The sequence below is a fragment of the Stegostoma tigrinum genome, chromosome 13, assembly GCF_030684315.1.
Source record: "Stegostoma tigrinum isolate sSteTig4 chromosome 13, sSteTig4.hap1, whole genome shotgun sequence".
Classification (NCBI taxonomy): Eukaryota; Metazoa; Chordata; class Chondrichthyes; order Orectolobiformes; family Stegostomatidae; genus Stegostoma; species Stegostoma tigrinum.
In genome coordinates, this window is record NC_081366.1 from 21,807,471 (window position 1) to 21,827,458 (window position 19,988).

Below are 19,988 nucleotides of genomic sequence, written 5' to 3' on the forward strand. Positions count from 1 at the left end.
GTACCGTGTTCTCTTGGCACAGAAATGACACAACCCAAACTAACAGATCGGATCATATAAACACCAAGAAGACTAGAACAACATCGCTTCAATGGAGGCTGCACTGATGATGTTACCTAGCATGGTGACGAGATGTCTGGACGACAACCAGACAGCTCCGTGAGCAAGTCAACAACTTAACCCACAACCTGCGCTACAAATCTTCGCAAGAACCCTAAACAAAACAAAATAAAAACCGTGCTTTCTCTCCACACATGCTGCCAGACCTGCTGAGTTTCTACAGCAATTTCTGCTTTTGTTTCGGATTTCCAACATCCGCCTTTCTTATTTTTAATTAGATGGTTGTTTACTATCGGAATATTACCTGCTTGATTTCCTTCATGCCTACCTCGCCTTGAGCTGAAAGCAATGCACACCGACAGCAAGAGACTGCAAGTGGCGGGATGCGTCCTCCGGACCACAGGCGGCGCTGCGGCGGGATGCGTCCTCCGGACCACAGGCGGCGCTGCGGAGGGATGACGCCTCCCGGCGCTGTGTGCAGTCAAAGCCGTTGTTGCCGCGGAATCGGAAGATATGGCCGGCGTGGTGGAAGAGTATGGAGCTCGAATGCAAGAGCAGGTTAGTCAGTGTAGCTGGTCGAGAAGTGGATATTAATTGGAGAGTGAAACCCTCTCTTCTCTGTGCCGCTGGAAATGCAGGATTTTGTCTTTTGTCTGGGAGTTTCGGCTCCTTTCCCCACTCTCTCACCTCCTTACCGGCCCCAGGTAATTAATCAATTTTAAAAGGTAAAACCTGTCTGTTGCCCCCTCAGCCGCAGATTTTACTCTCTTAATCCAGTCTTTCCCCCACTCACGTTCTGTGTCTAAATTTGTTTCTAATTCACTTTCTTTTTCTCAACTTCTGCCATCTCTCCACTTTATTCGCTTAAGTTTCATAATCAGCCTTCTAACTGTCCTATTCATTATTTGATTTATTGTCACGTGTACCTAAGTACAGTAAAAAGCTTTGTGAGCAGAACAGGCAGATCAGAGTAAGCAATGACATAGAGATCATAGGGCGATGGAAGTATTCTCCTACTTTCATAATGACAGGCAACGGGCCGAAGTGTTTTCACTGTAGACTACACAGAATTATGTATTGCCTATTCCACTGCTAGCAATATCAGAGCAAATAATGCTGCACAACCAAGTTGACGTGCTTGTGATGGCAGTCTAGTATACCTAAAGCCTACCACTCATTTGTTTGATTTTGATTGTACTGCATTGCTATTTAGAACATAGAACATGGAACTGTACAGCACAGCGACGGGCCCTTCAATCCACAGTGTTGTGCTGAACGTGCCACCAAATTCAACTGATCCCTTCTGCCTGCCCTTGGTCCATATTCCTTGCATCTTCAAAGTGTGGAGCTGGATGAACACAGCAGGCCAAGCAGCATCTTAGGAGCACAAAAGCTGACGTTTCGGGCCTAGACCCTTCATCAGAAAACTCATTTGTTTGATTTTGATTATGTGCTTGCCTAGACTATTTACTACGTATTCATTTTTTTTCGCAATTTGATTTATTGATCGGTTTCCTGCACAGTAAATGCTGTGGCATGTGTTCAGAGTAGTTATATTTAATGGAACAAACTGATGACTGGTGGATTCATTTATTTAACTACTGATGCGCTCATGAAACCTAGTGAAATGAATTAGACAGGTTTGTTTATTAAATTCCTAATTGATCACATCCACATCCTCACATCCAATTGGGTTATTTAGTGGGTTCACTTGTTAAATTGCTGCATAATCCTTTGTTTATAAGTATTTGGGTACATTTATTATGCTTGTTCAAAGATGGCTGTTGATACTTAAAAAATATTAAATGTAATTAAAAATTGTTTGTAAAATTCATCAATTGTGACAAGGCAAAATAAGAGAAAGCACTAATAACTTTGCTGGAAATATCAGTTCATATTGGCCTGTATAAACCAATTCAAAAGCCACTCAACACTAGACCTTGTGCTCCAAGCAATACCTGAAAAAACTGCAAACTTTTCATTGGTTTTTGATTAAAATTCTTGAAGGTACGCATGAGATTTCATTTTTGCTGAAAGACTTGCTGGTCCTTTAAAAAATTATTTTACCTCTTTAAACATTTGGGGTTTTACTATATCTATCCAAGATATAAGAATAGGCATGTGGAACAGAACCTGTACGAAAATGCAATCCTGTTAATTTGTGTTGTGGCCAAAACAGATTTTTTTTGATAATACTGTGTTTGCTGTTTATCAACTAATAGAAGGAAAACTATATTGTATAAAGTAGAAAGTTTAATGTTATGTTTCTTCTCAGAACAGGATCTCGTTCTCATAGGAAACACGTCGACTCTGGCTGAATCACCAAGGCTTTTAGTTTTTGCTCCAAGACAAACAGAAAATTGGGAATTAACTGTTAGATATGTCCCAAGGCAGTTTGCTGCTTGTGGGTGTTATACTGTGAATTATTGTTGTTCAGATGGACTGTACTCTCATACTATTACAGTTTGCCATTTTAGTATAGGAAGACTTGCAGATAAATTATGACAATCAAGCAAAAGTCTTGAGCAAACAAATCAATATAATCTGCTAGAGTACAAACATAATTTAACCCCCTACCAATAAACAAACAAAAAAAATCTTCGGCGGTCTGCAGTCCTGGCCACAAATTAGCTGCATTTTACCAATCCGAGAAGTATTAATTTATCGTTATTTTTGTCCTTCCACCCTTGCGTCTCATACTGACGCTTCACTATCAGAGATTTTAATCTTTGCAACAAGTTTTTTTTTAATTCACTTGAGGGACATGGGCATCGCTGGCTGGTCAACATTTATTGCTTGTCCCTTGTTGCCCTTGAGCAAGTGGTGGTGAATTGTTTATTACGGTTCTTTACTAAAAAGGAATATAGTGGTCTCATTCGCTTTTCAGTCGTAACAGACAGAATTAAATAAACAATATTATGTAAGTTGTAAAAGGTCAATCAGCAAAAATCCTTAGACTTTTCTGCTTTGTGTTACTTTTAGGAAAAGATTCATAACTAGTTTTCAAATTGTTTGTTCGAGCAGTGAATATTTTTATTAACTGTAATTTTGGTTGTGGTGGTGACCACACTTAAAAAGTAATTCATTGGGTTTGAACTATATAAGTACTTGGGTGTGGTGCATGATGTAATTGCATAGCTTTCTGTAAATGTATTGTCCTTTTAAGGTTAGAATAATAATTGTTAGAAAATAATTGCTAAATTAATCAATAAAATCTGCCTGATGTGGACATTTATGATGTTTGAGAAAAGAAACCAAAGTAGATTTCCAACGTGTTGCCCAGGCAAGAAAGTCTGTGCTTTGGATTAATCCCCACTGTGAAAACAGCTTTTCTGTGTCTTCTGTAAAACAGATCAATATATTCCTTAAACAGAGGACCCTTTCCAAAGACATTTTTCCTGTCCCACCCTTGTCTGCCTTCCGGAGAGACCACTCTCTCCACGACTCCCTTGTCCGCTCCGCACTCCCCTCCAACCACATCACACCCGGCACTTTCCCCTACAACCACAGGAAATGCTACACCTGCCCCCACACCACCTCCCTCACCCCCATCCAAGGCCCCAAGAAGACTTCCCACATCAAGCAAATGTTGACTTGCACATCCGCCAATGCGGTACTGCATCCGCTGTACACGGTGTGGCACCCTCTACATTGGGGAAACCAAGTGGAGGCTTGGGAACCGCTTTGCAGAACATCTACGCTCGGTTCGCAGTAAACAACTGCACCTCCCAGTCACGAACCACTTTGACTCCCCCTCCCACTCCTTAGATGACGTGTCCATCCTGGGCCTCCTGCAGTGCCATAATGATGCCACCCGTAGGTTGCAGGAGCAGCAACTCATATTCTGCTTGGGAACCCTGCAGCCCAATGGTATCCATGTGGATTTCACCAGCTTCAAAATCTCCCCTCCCCCCACTGCATCCCAAAACCAGCCCAGCTCATCCCCGCCTCCCTAACCTGTTCTTCCTCTCACCTATCCCCTCCTCCCACCTCAAGTCACACCTCCATTTCCTACCTACTTACCTCAACCCGCCCTTTTGACCTATCCCCTCCCTATCTCCCCACCCATACTCTCCTCTGCACCTATCTTCTCCTCTACCTATCTTCAATCCGCCTCCCCCATATCCCTATTTATTTCAGAATCCTCTCCCTATCCCCCTTTTCTGATGAAGGGTCTGGGCCCAAAACGTAAGCTTTTGTGTTCCTAAGATGCTGCTTGGCCTGCTGTGTTCATCCAGCCCCACACTTTGTCATCTTGGACCCTTTTTAACACCTGGGCACAAGTTGGAAATCTAATCCCACTATTTATGTATCATCATTGTGTCTCAATTTGTTTTCTATTAACTTGTTTGTCTAGGAGAAAGAAATCAAGTCCCTTATTGCTGAAATTGAAAATTTAAAAAACCCTGTGATACTAGATTATTCTTTGGGACTGGGCGAGATGTTAGAGGAAAACACCAAACTCAAGTACCGTTTAAACGTTCTGAAGCGGGTGAGCAGTGTTTTAATATGAAGTCTTCTGACCCATTTGGAAAGCAGGCTAGTTGAATTGGAGGAAAAGATTTGGTGAGGGAGAAAGGAAAAATTAAAAGATGTTACATCATGGTGTATACATCTGAGAATTTTTATTGGTGGATCATCACAGGTAAATACAAGTGTACTGTTAGCATGTTATTGAGCTCTAGAAAAGCAATTGAACTTTCAATTAGCCTGTTGTCCTCCATTCCATCCTGGAATATAATACTTGTTATTGATTGTGGTGTGTACTGCTTTTTAGCCTTATTTGCATTTGTTGCATTTGTTAATATTTCCTGCATATCCAGAATTCAAACACTAACAGTAAAGTTTGGGCCTCTTCTGAAAGTGCTGGTACTTAATTGAGGATCCACCTAATTATGCAAAATTGATTCCTGCTGAACTACCCTTACAAGTTGAACACTTCCACCTTCTTGTCATGTAGTGGTCACAAAAAATACTTCTAACTCAAAGAAGCAAGTTTTTTTTAATTTGTTTGATTTATTTCAGAGTCTCCAAGAAGAGGAGGGCAAAGTAGGCTCCAGTATGATAAATATTAATCAGCGTCTACAGAACATTTTCAGTGCTGCCATCAAACTTGCCTATCCACATTTTGAAAGCCCACCATTAGCAGTCACACCAAGCCAGCATGCCAGATTTGGAGATTACCAGTGTAACAGTGCCATGGCAATGTCTCAGGTATGGAAAAGTTGTGAACGCGATAACAAAGAAACGAGGACAGGATAGGAGGAAAATACATTTGAGGTTAGGTTTGTTTTTGTGAAATGCTTTATGAATGATGAAGAAAGTCAGGTGAAATAGTTTCTGTACTACAACACAGAATGCCTGCATTCATGCATTCATAAAGTGCAGATTAACAGTATTGCAAGAACATGTCATGAAGAATGCTGTATAGCTAAAGACTTTGTTTCTCAATGCCAGAGAGAAATCTGGTAAAGATACTGCTTTGAAACGTTGAACAATCCTCAAAAATGTGAAACCTCAGGCTAGTACCAAATAACCCATGCCATGCCATCATCTAACGTCGCTTTCTTCAGCACCTCATTCACAATGGATTCCAAGTTTTATTTTGAAAAAAAGGCAGTATCAGCGTAGTTTGCAAGGAGAGCTGTGGAGATTCATGTTGAATTTTATAATTAATAGGTGGACTGTCGAGGAAAATCCAAAGGTACCCCATAGCAGATAAAACGTATCTTTTTATCACAAGCCAAGGTCACGGGAACTTTCAACCTTAAATGATTTGCTTTGGTCCATTGGAGGACTGAAACTTCTGTTTGTTCATGTAAAGTCAGATTGACATTTACTCATAATTGTTAAGGAAGCTTGCTAACTTGTATTTCCTACATGTTCTTTCTTACTTAAAGACTGCATCTAGCAATGCAATCTACAACAACAGTTTTTGTGTTTTTAACATAGTTGAACATCCCAAGACAGTTATTAACTGGATGCCGTAGGCACCCTACAATCTAAGAAATTTAACAGACTAACTGAGCATTAATTTTACTAAAAAGCAATTTTAAGTCTACAATATGTGAAAAAGAGAAATTACGCTAAAAGCTTTTGTAACCTAAGATATAGGCATTTCAAATAATGCTTCCATTATTAAAGGAAATAAATCAACATTACCCGAATCTGAAATCGAGGGGTAAGTAGGGGAGTTTGAGATTTTATTAGTACATTAGATACTTTGTGTTGCCTTTTAAATATTTTGGAGACAAAAATTGGAAAAAAATGGAATTTATATTTTGTCTGAAAGGTGTAATTTCCACAATTTGGTTAAAAGCTGTACGTGTAGTTTAATATCTTTTTCTGCTATTCATTCCGTGCCCGATTATGCAAAACTGTATGGCAGCACAGCCAAGTAAACTTTAAAAAAACAAAATACAGGTCAAACAACCAAGTGCATTAAACAGTTCAGGGTAAAGTCATGTCCTCCAAACATTTGTACAAAACTTGGTGAAGCTGAAGGCAAACAGAAGCATTTGAGCACTATAAATATACTTTTAACTTTTTCTGCCCAGTTTTATTTACTACCAGTATAGATAGAAACAAATAGTGAAAATGTCTTTTTTAATGAACAACTGGAGATCAAAAGCAAATTCATGCATTATAGTTCATAATAATGTTCTATAGAACAAGGATGTAAACCATTTCTTGTTTATGCATGGTTTTACAGCAATTGAAAGCCAAAGGGGAGAAAATTAATCCTGTGGAAATTGCCAAACAAATTATCAATAGCATTCCAAAAAATGATATAATTGAAAAAGTTGATATTGCTGGACCAGGTAAGTGTCATTTTTTGATCGAGTTGTTCTCTTTCAGCTCATTTCCTAATCTGTGCTATGTGAAAATTTTCTTTTACTATTTAGATAAATGAAGGTGAAAAGACCCTTCACTATAGTTAATCTCATCATTCCAGAGCGCTAACTGTAGAATCTTTCCCTTTAGCTTTCTATCAAGTAACTGGAAAATGAAATTAGAGGCCAGATTAAAGTTCTAATTGAAAGCATCTTGAGCAGTGCAGCCCATGTTGGCAATACACTGGCATGTCAGTCTGGAATATGTGTTCAAATCATGGGTTGATGTGAAAGCTAATGCAATCTATTTTAGGGCCAGGAGACAGCAAAAAATGCTGATTTAGATGTATTAATTTCTTTGGTCATGTAGCATCCCCAGCTAACAGCATTTCGTAAAGGAGCTCCAGATAGTCATAAAAGCTACCTAAGTCGGACCACATCGGAACACCCAAAAATGTTAAATTGTGAAGACGATCACAAAATGCGCGATATGTGCTGCTTTTCACTTTCTCCAGTAACTGTTAGTTCCAATAATTGTTCAATCAAAATAGACCCTCAATTTTAAATAGACCCTCAAACTTTGAACATTGCCACTCCCAATGCTTCAGACAGTGCAATTTCCAGCACCTCCATTGCTATTAATATATATAGTTGTCCAGTAGGTCTCAGGTAATGGTTACTGTCAAAAAAGGCGTTTCACAGCATTATCTAATACTATCCTTGTGCTGGTTATTTTTGGCAAACCTCCCAGTTACTGAAGTGTGATTTACTGTTGAGCAAGTCTAAAATGCTGGTTGGTGGAGTATTCTAGTTTGAGAGGTGCCAGATAATGCAAAACTTTTTGTAGGTGGCTATGACAGGTTGGATTTTACCCAACACTTTGCCTCATGTTCCTGGGGCTACCTTGATGTAGATAGTTTGTATTGTGCAAAGTCTGACTTGTGTGCTATGTATATATTAAAGTAACTGCATTTAAAAGTTAACCCAAGTTCTGGATAAAATGATTGGTATGAAATTTCCACCAATGTTTACTGAGATGCAAGATATACTGTGATAAGTGTGTATTAGACTTTTTTCCAAGTTAAGACACAGAGAAGTCAAATTAAAGTTTGATACTCAATTTGCAGAATGATTAAAAATCTCGAAGTTAAAATCCATTCCGAAGTGATAATTATTTTGCTTTTTTTTAAAATAAAGCCAGTTATATGATAGAATTATCATTAATGAGTCAGCCTTACGTAAGAATTCTGAATGCAATGATTACAGGTCTGTTGATGTTGAGCAGGAAATCTGCAATGAAGTTCAGATCTTTAATCAGTCTAAAAACAAAAGAATTCTACAATACTCTTTGATCCAGAGCTGCTCAAGCCATTTATGTCATGAAGAAACGAGAATTATTATGCAGATTACCAATAAGCAGGGATTCATAGAATCCCTACATTGTGGAAGCAGACCATTCGACCACTTAGTCCACACTGACCCTTCAAAGAACACTCCACTCAAACCCAACCCCCTATACTGCCCCTGTAACTCTGCATTTTTCCATGGCTAATCCCCCTGGCTTGCACATCCTTGGACACTATGGGCAGTTTAGCATGCCAGTTCACCTAACCCGCACATCTTTGGATTATGGGAAAAAACTGGAGTGCCTGGAGAAAACCCATGCAAAAATGGGGACAATGTGCAAACTCCACACAGGCAGTCACCTAAGGATGGAATCAAGCCTGGATCTTTGGTGCTATGAGGCAGTAGTGCTAGCCACTGAGCCACCATGCACATATGATTTGTACTCTGAGTGGCAGGTTGACCTTGTATAATTCACAAGATTAAAAACTCAGCATAGACAGATCTGAATTAAAAGCTAGCAAGCTAATGATGATTCTGTATCCGCAGTTATTTACAATCTTCCTTACACTTCTTTATCATGCATATACTCCTGGAACTCCCTTATGGTAAAACCATGCCAGCAAAGGATTATCCATATGATGTAGGAGCAAGAGCCCCATCAAGTCTGTTTGATAAGATCATGGCAGACCTGATTACTCCATGTACCTGCTTGCAATTGATAACCTTTCATCCCTGTGATTATCAAGAATCTATCTAACTTTGGCTTAAAAACATTTGATGTCTCTACCTCTTGAGGAAGTATGTTCCAAAGACTCATGATCATCTGAAAAAAAGTTATCATCTATGTTAAATTGGTAACGCCTTATTTTTGAACAAGAACCCCCAAGATCTAGATTCTCCATATCATCTAGTCAAGATCCACAGGATCTTAGATGTCCCTAATAAGTTGACCCTTGTTCTTCTAAACTCCAGTTTAAATTGTAAAAAAATTGAAGCCCTAGCACTGATCCCTTTAGCGCACCACTCTTGACATCCTCCCAAGAAATAACTGATGCATCTATGTTTACTCTGTTTCCTGTGAGGGCAGATCTGGATCCATGTCAATGTATTACAGATTACCTTGATCCTTTATCTTCCACACTGATCTTCAATGTGACACCTTATCAAGTTCCTTCTGAAAATTTTAGTACAATACATCCACCAGTTCTCCTCTATCCATAGTACAGATTTCCTTGATCCGCTACAGTTTGAATACCCTTACAAAGATCTGTAGTTAATGCCAAATCCCCTGGCCCTATACTCATCCCTGGAACATCTGTATAACAAGGACACTGAAGTCAGATTCCTACCTATTGACTTTAGCTATAGCTTCAACAGCATAATTCCAACAAAACTCATCTCCAAACTCCAAGACCTAGGCCTCTGCTTCCCCTGTGCAACTGTATCCTCGACCTCCTGACCTACAGACCTCAATCAGTAGGTGAGAATACCTCCTGCACAATAATCATCAACACTGGTGCCCCACAAGGCTGCGTAGTCAGCCCCTAACTGTACTCCATACGCACTCAGTACAAATTCACCTCTAACTATTGACAAATTTGCTGATGAAATCACAGTAGTGGGTTGGATTTCGAACAATGACAAGACAGAACACAGGAAGGAGATAGACAGTTTAGTGGCATGATGTAAAGAACAATCACTCCACGACATCAATAAAATGAAGGAGCTGATCATTGACTTTGGAAAGTGGAGTGGGGAATACACCCTTTCTATAATCAATGGTGCTGAAGTGGCGGTGGTTGAAAGCTCCCAGTTCCTAGGAATAAATGTCATCAACAATCATCACCTCTTCTGCCTCAGAAGGCAAAATAAATTCCGCATGTCTACAATGACTCATCAATTTTTATGGATGCACCATAAAAAGCATTCAATCCAAATACATCACAGCTCGGAATGGCAACTGCTCTGCCCAAGACCACAAAAAATTACAGATCTGTGAACCCAGCCCAGACCACCATGAAAACCAGCCTTCCTTCCATTGACACTGTCCACACTTCCTGCTGCCTCGGGAAAACAGCTAACATAATCAGACACCTCTCCCATCCCCGATTATAATCTTTTCCAACATCTTCTGTCAGGCAGAAGGTAAAAAAGTTTGAAAATACATCCCAACAGATTTAAGAACAGCTTACGAACAGACCTGTCATTTATTAGCGTTGATCTTTCTCTGCATCTTTTCTGTAGCTGCAACCATCTCTTCTGTGTTGTGTACTGTTGCCCTGGTACACTTGTGTAAAGTATGATTTGCTTGGTTAGCATGCCATACAATACTTTTCACTGTATCTTGATGTCTGTGACAATAATAAATCACAAACATTACTATTTCAAACCCAACATGTTACTATTTCAGAGGTCTTCAACAAATTGGTTAAATGTTGTCTCCCATTAACAAAATCAAAATGAATCTGCCTGCTTACCTTGAATGTCTCTTGAGTTTGCAGAAGTCCTTAATAGCTTTTAACATTTTCCCTATGGTAGCTGTTAACAGGGCTGTAGCTCCCTGCTTTCTGTCTCCCTTTTTGAAGAAAAGAGTTGCATTCATTATTTTCCAATCTAATGTAACCTGGACTTGTTTGCTTGCAACTCCCACATAAGTAACATACAATTTAGCTTAAATGAGCACAACAGCTGATAATCAATGTGCAGCCCGGAAATCCCCTCAGTGGCATTTATAAAGCGTACGTGAGAAATCTCTGACTAAGATGTCTTTAAAACTACTTGCCATGTTTTTGAGTATTTTTTTAATGTGGGTGCTCTTACATTTATTTTAATTTCTCGTGTATAGGTTTTATCAATGTTCACCTCAACAAAGAGTTTGTCTCCAAGCTGCTGACTGATCTCCTTGTAAATGGAGTTCAACCTCCCTTGGTAGGACCAAAGAGGAAGGTATGCAATTTATAACTGGGAAAGAGCAGAATATCTCTCTTTTTAATATAAGTTTTTTTTTTATTGCTATTATTTAAAATGTTACTGTGGTGTGTGACCAGGTTTTTTTTTCCAATTTACAGTGTCTTTGAATCTCTTTGTGTGGCTGTAAGGCTCTGTATTTACAATGCAAAAAGACTGTGCTATGTGCAAGTTGATAAATGTATTTCATACTTTCTAACAGTGACTTCTTTCTCTACTTTAAAATGTTTTTTGAAATATTCACAATTTTTATAGAAAAGAAAAGCTTGCATTTATATCCCCAGCTTCACAACCTCAGGACCTTGCTAAAGATTGTACAGCTAGTGAAATACTTTAGAAGTACAGTCAGTGTTATAACGCAATAACTGACATCACCAATTTACACACACCATGTTCTCAGAAACAATAATGAAACAAACGTTCAATCTGTTCTAGTTATATTTGAATGATAAACATTAGCTGGTTTTTGTTTTTGTTTGCATCGTGCCATGTGATTACTTATGCTCAAATGAGAGGACATATAGGCCTACAATTTAGTTTTACAGCCAAGTGTCTCACCACATAAGGTGCAACACTCCCCCACTACTTCGCTGAAGCATTGGCCAACACTTTGCACTCGAGGCTCTGGAATAGAATTTGAGCCATTACCTTTTGTTTCAGAGAATGAGTTAAGTCGTTGAGCTAAGGTTGAGATTTATTTGTTGAGAAACTGATTCATCGTGATTGAGTGAAAATCCATTCTCATTACACTGACTATTGGGAATTTTATTCCTTTTTGTGTGTTATATTCTGTGATACTATCTCAAATTCTCTAGAAATCACCAAAAAGTATCATTGATTTTTTTTTTGAAAAACTAATATTCGCCCAGATATTTCAAAGATAGGTCTCTACCAGCTTCTCTCAGTCAACAGATTACATGTTTGAAATCCTAAAACTGCTGCTTAAAGGCACCATGGGGATAGAGCTTTTATATCGTGTCAGCAGCCGGGAGGGAGAGCAATGTAGGGTTCTGGTTTGTAGTCTTGTTATTTTCTGATTTGTTAAGTGGTTTGAATAAGCCCCCCAGATTCCTGGTACTAGACGTTGGACTTATTTAGGGAACATGAAATAAAGAAGGCAGTAGACAAGTATTGCAGGGCAAAAGAATCTCTGCATTTGTTTAAAATAGAAAAGTTAAGTATAATGTAAGAAATATAGGTAAATGTTGTAAGCAGGGAAATTGACACAATTAATTATACAGAGAACAGGAATACTATTAAATACAATATTAGCTAGATTATTCACTATTAGATCCTAAATTCAACAGTTTTAATTACCAAAGCAGACTTTCTACCCTTGAGGTTCCTATACACTCTCACCGCCCACCTTCCCCTCTCTGCTAGCTAGGTCAAAACTTTGGGGTGTCGGGAGTTTCAGCTCACCACTGAGGAAAACATGTTTTTATGATATATCCAGTCGCTGTGGTTCTTGCCTTCGGTTCTCTTGGTTCGGAACAGACCTGTGTCTGGTAGCTGTTGTGCAGGAAGCTGTAGTTGGCTTCCCCCTCTTGGATGTTTTTTGTTCCACTGAAGCCCTTTGTTTGGCTTCCCTGTTTTTGGTTCTCGGTTTGACCTCTGTGGTGTTGGTTCCAAAGCTGCTTGTTGGGGCTGGAAACCTGCAGGGAAGCTTTTTGTGCAGAAGGCTGTTGAAAATAAAAGCTGGCTCTCAGGTGAGATCGGAGATAGCAGTTATCCAGACTATGTGCCCCGTTAACTCCACTCAAATTTGTGTTGTTCATTGTATTTTTGGTGATTCCTTCCGAAGCACATTGGTTTCCTAATTGCTAAGGGTATGTGTGAATGGATTTTGATTTGAAGTTGAATGCCAACGTTTCTGTGAATGGATTTCTATTGAAGTTATACTTTAATGTAGAGACGTCAGCAGGTCTGAAACCTCCACTGTAGAAATAAATTATGTAGTACAAATTACATATAGGTTGTTCTCCTATAATGTGATAGTTGCATTCTTGTGTAACCTTGCGTTATAGAAAGTCGCATTACAGGGAAGTTGCAATAGAAAATCACTATCACCTGTACAGCAGTGGAGGTTTCAGACCAGCTGAAGCCTCCTCATTAAAAGCAAGTCTCAAAGCTTGCTATTGATACAGCATAAAATACCTAATTGAATATATTTTCTTTGTAGGTGGTGGTTGATTTCTCTTCTCCGAATATTGCCAAAGAGATGCATGTGGGCCATCTGCGATCAACCATCATTGGAGACAGCATGTGTCGCTTGTTTGAGTTTGTGGGTTATGACGTTTTAAGGTCAGTGAAAGTGACTAATTATGTGCATATTTAATTCCCACTTCAGTCTCAGAAAATTAGTAACCCAGTTTCACAGATTTACCACCCAGTTGCATGTAAGTTTGAACATTGCTGTTGATACAGGGAATCTTAAATAAAAATGGGAACTGTTTAGCAGATTCGGTAGCAACAGATGAGAGGAAAACAACTAACCAGAAGACATAGGAGCAGAAATTAGGCCATTTGGCCCATCGAGCCTGCTCCACCATTCAATCATGGGCTGATAAGTTCCTCAACCCCATTCTCCTGCTCCCCACCCCCATAACACTTGATCCCTTTGATAATTAAGAACCTATCTATCTCGGTTTTAAATGCATTAGATGACCTGGCCTCCACATCCTTCTGTGGCAGTAAATTCCATAGATTCATTACTCTTTGGCTGAAGACGTTTCTCCTTATCCCCCTTCTAAAAGGTCTTCCTTTTATTCTAATGCTGTGCCCTTGGGTCCTAGTCTCTCCTACCAATGGAGGCATCTTCCCAACATCCACTCTCTCCAGGCCATTCAGTATTCTGTTCAATTCATTTAGATCCTCCCTCATCTATCTAAACTCCAATGAGTATAGTCCCAGAGCCCCCAAACGTTCCTCATATGTTAAGCTTTCCATTCCTGGGACCATTCTTGTGACTCTCCTCTGAACCCGCTCCAGGGCCAGTACATTCTTCCTGACGTATGGGGCCCAAAACTGCACACAATACTCTAAATGTGGCCTGACCGGATCCTTTATAAAGCCTCAGTAGTACATCCCTGCTTTTATATTGAAGTTCTGTCAAAGTAAGTGCCAACATTGCATTTGCCTTCCTGACTGCTGACTCAACCTGCAGGTTTACCTTGAGAGAATCCTGGACTAGAACTTGCAAGTTTTTTTGCACTTCAGACTTATGAATTTTCTCCCCATTTAAAAAATAGTCCATGCTTTTATTCTTCTTACCAAAGTTCATAACCTCTCACTTTCCCACGTTCTACTCCATTATGTTTCAGGTCTGATCTTTTGTCACAACTGAGAAAAGCTTAAACATGATTTGAACAAGTAATAGGTTGGAAATGTAGAGGGAAAGGACAAAAGGGAAAGAATGTTTCCTACTTCAAAAGCCAAAAGGAATGGTAACAGTAATGAAACAGTATCAACTTGAAAAGAATTCCTCAATGGAAAACAGTGAGCTGTGATAAATTGTTAATTGTCATTGAGCATGTTAGCAGTGGTATTTCCCAAGTGTCAATGTTAGGACTACTTCTTTTTTGATATGTGAGTTGGATATTGGAATTCACGGTGACATTTCAAAATTTACTCGTGATGGTAGTGTGGAGGTATGGCAAATACAGGCAGTTCTCCTATAACACGATAGTTGCATTCTTGTGTGACCTTGCACTATAGAAAATCGCATTATAGAGAAGTCGCTGTACTTGTCCAGCAGAATGTGTGCATTATCCAAGCAGCGCCCACTATTCATCAATCACGTTACAGCCAGTTTGTGTTAACGAAACATGCATTAAAGCATAACTACCTGTGCAGTAGTCCCTGATTTACTAATGTCCGACTTATGAATAATACTTAGGAGATCCCAAAAGGGGGTGTGATGGTATTTTAGAAATCCAACAGGTGAACGTTTCCATGTATTTACAAATGGCTATTTTATTGTTTTGTATTGTGTTCTGACTTACAAATATACTCAAGAATGGACCCTGTTCATAACCTGGGGACCGCCTGGAGAGATCTTGACAGCAATTAATTACAACAGAGCATAAGCTAACAGAGTGAACAGGTCCATGACGCAGATTTGCTGTACTGGTATAGAGAAGTGTGAGATAGTGCATGTTGATATAAGGAATAGTGACAGGCAATATCAAGTTAATGACAAAGTTTTAAAGTACAGAGATTGGGAATTTACGTAAATTGACCGTTGAAAGTCACTGAGTTGAGGAAGTTAAAAGCAAAGTATATGAAGCTTTGGTTTCATAAATAAATAAGCTGATTATAAAAGCAGAAGTTATGCTTAACTTCCATAAAATTCTGGTTAGGCCATTGTTTAGAGTATTGCATTCGGTTATGATTACTACATATTAAGAATCTTTGAGAGGTTGTAAACGATATTTAACAGATTGATTCCTGGATTAACTGTAAGGTTAGGTTTGAGAAGCTGAGTTTGCTTTCCTTAGAGCAAAGGAGATTTGACACAGGTGCCCAAGAAAGGTTTATTTAAGATAGACTTGAGAAAAGACTTTTGTATTACGGATCGTACAAAGGCTAGGAGAAATGCATTTAAGGTTTGTCAAGAGATGTAAGCAGCTGTGAGGAAGAATTTTATTGTACAGTGAATTGTGTGACCTGGAACATACTGCTCACGAGAGTGGTAAAAATAGAGAAAGTCAGTAATTTTTAAAAGTATTCAATGGGCTTTTGAGGGAAATAAAGTTGCAGTAATACGAGAAGCAAGCAGGAGAATGGAACAGATTGATTGGGTGTATAAAGTACTGGCAAGGCATTAGGGAGCCAATTCACCTCCCTCAACATGTTGATATTCTTGACCGCAACTTCGATTATTGTTAAACTTAAGAATTACAATGTGCGATACCTAGTTGCACAAATGAACTGCAAGTTACAGCATGCAAATTGAAGCCATTTGAATATGAAAAAATACAGCAGTTAGCTATGTAATTTCTAAGTTCAGAGTAGAATCGAGTATGACTTAATTGACCTACCTTTTTAAAAAAATCAGACTTGAGTGTGTATCCTTTTCATGCAAGCTTAAATACAGTATGTGTGTATAAGCTCGTCTTTTGCAAAGAGTGTTGCATTAACACTGACTTACCTCAAATTAAGGGTTATTTCTTCTTTTTCAGTTTTTAAGTTTGGAAAGTGGTCAATTACTGTTGCCTTTACAACAGAAGCTGCATCTTTGTCATTGAGTTCGAAACTAATGTCTATTCTTCAAAAAATTGAACATTATATTTTAATTACAATGAAATGCAGATTAGTTAGTGTAAATTGATCACATTATTTGAATTCTGTTTAAGTTGTCGTTTTAATGTTTTGTATCCTCTGTATACACTGCTAAAATAAAGTCATCAGAAAGTTCGTGGGGGAAGCAAAGGCTCTCACCAGCAATCAGAAAGAAAAGTATTTTGACTGCTTCTATTAAAAGCTTGAATGAAATATACATTTTACAGTGTTTAAATAAATGGTGATGTGCAGATCACCGCAGTTCATTTGGCAAGAACTAAAGCAATAAAAGAAATTGCATCTCGTTCCTTCGCAACAGTGGAAAGTCCTTCATTAGATTCATGCTAGAATGGCTCAGTCTGTTTGCAGATGTATCCAGATGAACATTGTGGTTTCTGTGTTTGCAGATCAACAGCAGATATGATCTTCTCCCTATGCCAGCTATAAAAGTGGTATAGAAAACAGGGGATCAATTGTTCATCTTCCTTTCATAGATCCCTCTGAGGTATTCAGCATGCCCAGCAGGGAAAGTCTCTGAGATTTAGGATTGACTATCTCCTAAAACTGCTCAGTCTCAGCTATACACTCGACAACATGCACTGCAATGTAGAGTTTAATGGTTCCACTTCCATCAGTTTCAGGGTGAAGATTGAAGTGAAACAGAGTTGTGTTCCAACCACTATTTTGGTTGACTTTTGCCAACCCTGCAAATCTGCATACTGGGTCAGACAGCAGGCTCTACAGTCTGTCAAAACTAAAGTAAAGCACTGCAGCACAGCTTGATCTGAGAATTTCTCCAAGTTGATGAGGCCCGCTGGTCACTCACATTGGAATTCAGCTACCAAAAAGAATGTCTCTTCCTTGACTACTTAGGAACAAAGGATTTGTGAGAAGAAGAGATTCAATGAGGTTGTGGCTCACCTGGTTAAGGTGTTAATTCCATCATGTCTGCCCATATTCCTGCTTCCCTTGTCTATAAAGCAAACTATTTAACAGAGCCATAAATTAATTCAGTGATACAGCCTCTACTGCTTTGTGAAGAAGAGCATTCTCAAGACTGATAGCCATCAGCACACTCTTTCTTTTTTTGTTCCCTGGTGTGTGGAGTTTCAAGGTCTGTGCATGGCATTGACTTCCAAAACCGGAAGTAACTACGTCAACATGTGAATCAGGGTATGTAGAACCTTGGAGGAACTGCAAACTGGCTGTTTGGCGCAGAGCTGAGTCTGAATGTTAATAACTGTCTGAAATAAAATGTTCATTTTTTTTATTTTAAAACTGTGTCCACTAGTTCTAGTTTGATTTAATGTCTCACATACCTGAGTACAGTGAAAAGTTTTGTGAGCGGTACAGACAGTTCATAACATACAAGGAGATTCCAATCATAGAGGGTTTAGACATAGTGAGGCATACAGGGTTATGCCTGCACAGGAGATGCACAAAAGCAAGATCAACATTGGATTTGAAATCAGAAAAGTCCATTTAGCAGTCTCATGACAGCAGGGAAGTTGAAGAAGCTGTTCTTGAACCTGTTGGTTTGTGTGGTCTAGCTTCTGTATCTTTTCCCTGACGGAAGAGGTTGGAAGAGGATATTGCCAGGGTGGGACGGATATTTGAAGAAGTTGGCAGCCTTTCTGCCGCAGTGAGGAAGTGTCGATGGATTTTCCCAGTATCCAACGTATCAATTCCCCCTCTGGATTTCATATATTTCATAGCCTCACCTCTTCTAAACTTCAATCGGCATAGACCCAATTTATTCACCCTTCATAAGGTAAGCCCTTCAGCCCAGAGTGAGTTGAGTGAATCTTATCTGAACTGATTCTAACAATTAAATTCCTTTCCAGATAAGATCATCCGAACTGTACCACATACTATAGACCTGCTTTTACCGTGGCTCAGTTGAGCAGCTGTAAAGCTGTCTGATTTTTATATTCAATCCCCGAACCCATTAAATAGAAATGTTCCATTTGGCTTTCTAATCACTTGCGTTTGCATACTAACTTTTTTGTGATCCATGTACCAGGCTATCCTCATCCCTCTGTACCAAGAGTTCTACAATCTCTTTAAATAGTATATTGTTCTTCTGTTTCCTGCCAAAGTAGATGAGATCATGTTTTCACACATTAAGCTTCCACCTGCTAATTTTTTTTTTTCCCTTTTGCCCTAACTTGTTCTCCCATCAATAAAACCATGGTCATCGTGTAATCACATCTTTACTCTTGATCACATTAAGACCACAATGAATAAATGTAACTCATTCTACAACCTTTGGTTCATGATGTATAGCAGATACAGGCATGGAAAAAGCAGCTACTATTGGCCACCACATGAAACACATGCAACATCATCTGGTGTGTCTGAAGTTCAAAATTCTGGCTCCTGTGGCCAGTTTTCTCAGGAGCTCATAAGTGAGTGATTTAAAGCTGTCCTGAAAGACAACACGACAGTTTTCAGCAATTGCATGCACGCACCTTTGCCCCTAATTACTCAGAAGACTAAGGAAAATCAGCATGTCCACAGTAATTCTTACCAATCTTTATAGATGTGCTGTAGAAAGCACAAGCTTGGAATGGCAATTGCTTTGTCTGAGACCACAAGAAGTTAGAGAGCCATGAGCACAGCCCAGTCCATTATCAAAATTAGCCTTCCTTCGTTGATTTTGTCTGTGCTTCCCGCTGCCTCGGGAAAGCAACCAACTTAAAGACCCCACCCATCTCCATTATACTATCTCTCACCCTCTTCCATTGGTCAGTAGATTCAAAAGCTTGAAAACACGTACCAACAGATTCAAGAACATCATCATCTCTGCTGTTATCAGACTTATGAATGGATCTCACATATATTAGAGTTGACCTTTCTCTGCAGCTGTAGCACTATGCTGCATTCTGTTCTATTACCCTGATGGACATATGTAGGGTATAATTTGTCAAGACAGTACACAAAGCAATACTTTTCACTGAATCTTGGTATTTGTGACAATAAAAAAATCAAATCAAATCAAATCTCACAAATTGTAAATATAGAAAATCTGATCAAGAAAGAAAGAAATCCAAAAAAAGTAACACAGGACACCAGAGGCAGAGGTTATGATCTAAATGTGTTCAACTGTACATTGAGTACTGAGGGTCTGTTGAAGCGAAAGAAGAGGCTCTGTGCCTTAAGCTTACATTGAGCTTTGAAAGCCACAGCAGATCCTGGATAGAGGTCAAAAGGGAAGCAAGGTAGAAAATTAAAATATTAAATGACAGGGGGGCTTGGAGTCATGCATGTAGTCTGTAGAATATTCTGGGTGACTGCAGCGGACCAGTATGCCACAGAGGGAATGGTGAAAAGGGAGGGCAGTAGAATATGTGCTTTGTAGTGGTATCACACTGGATCTGGTAAAAATGGCAGAAGATGATCCATTGATTGTAGAGGCTGGCAGAGGGAAGTTGACAACAAGGGACCCGCTATCATGGTTCTTGGAGACAGGGAAAGGAAAAAGAGCAGAGATATGAA

At 39.2% G+C, this 19,988-nt stretch overlaps 1 protein-coding gene across 3 annotated transcripts in view; it reads left to right on the forward strand.

Annotated features, from left to right (window-relative positions):
• The first annotated feature begins 502 nt into the window (after positions 1-502).
• The window catches only part of rars1 (arginyl-tRNA synthetase 1), a 46,726-nt gene continuing 27,240 nt past the window's right edge, over positions 503-19,988 (forward strand). The window contains exons 1-6 of one of the 3 annotated variants that reach the window (XM_048543216.2): positions 503-618; positions 4,418-4,552; positions 5,086-5,274; positions 6,773-6,881; positions 11,086-11,186; positions 13,390-13,511. In XM_048543216.2, the coding sequence (XP_048399173.1) occupies positions 574-618; positions 4,418-4,552; positions 5,086-5,274; positions 6,773-6,881; positions 11,086-11,186; positions 13,390-13,511 (701 nt within the window). In that variant the 5' untranslated portion in view covers positions 503-573. Of the gene's footprint in view, positions 619-643; positions 765-4,417; positions 4,553-5,085; positions 5,275-6,772; positions 6,882-11,085; positions 11,187-13,389; positions 13,512-19,988 lie in introns of those variants that run through there. The other 2 variants (XM_059650605.1, XM_048543217.2) reach the window with 2 other exon arrangements.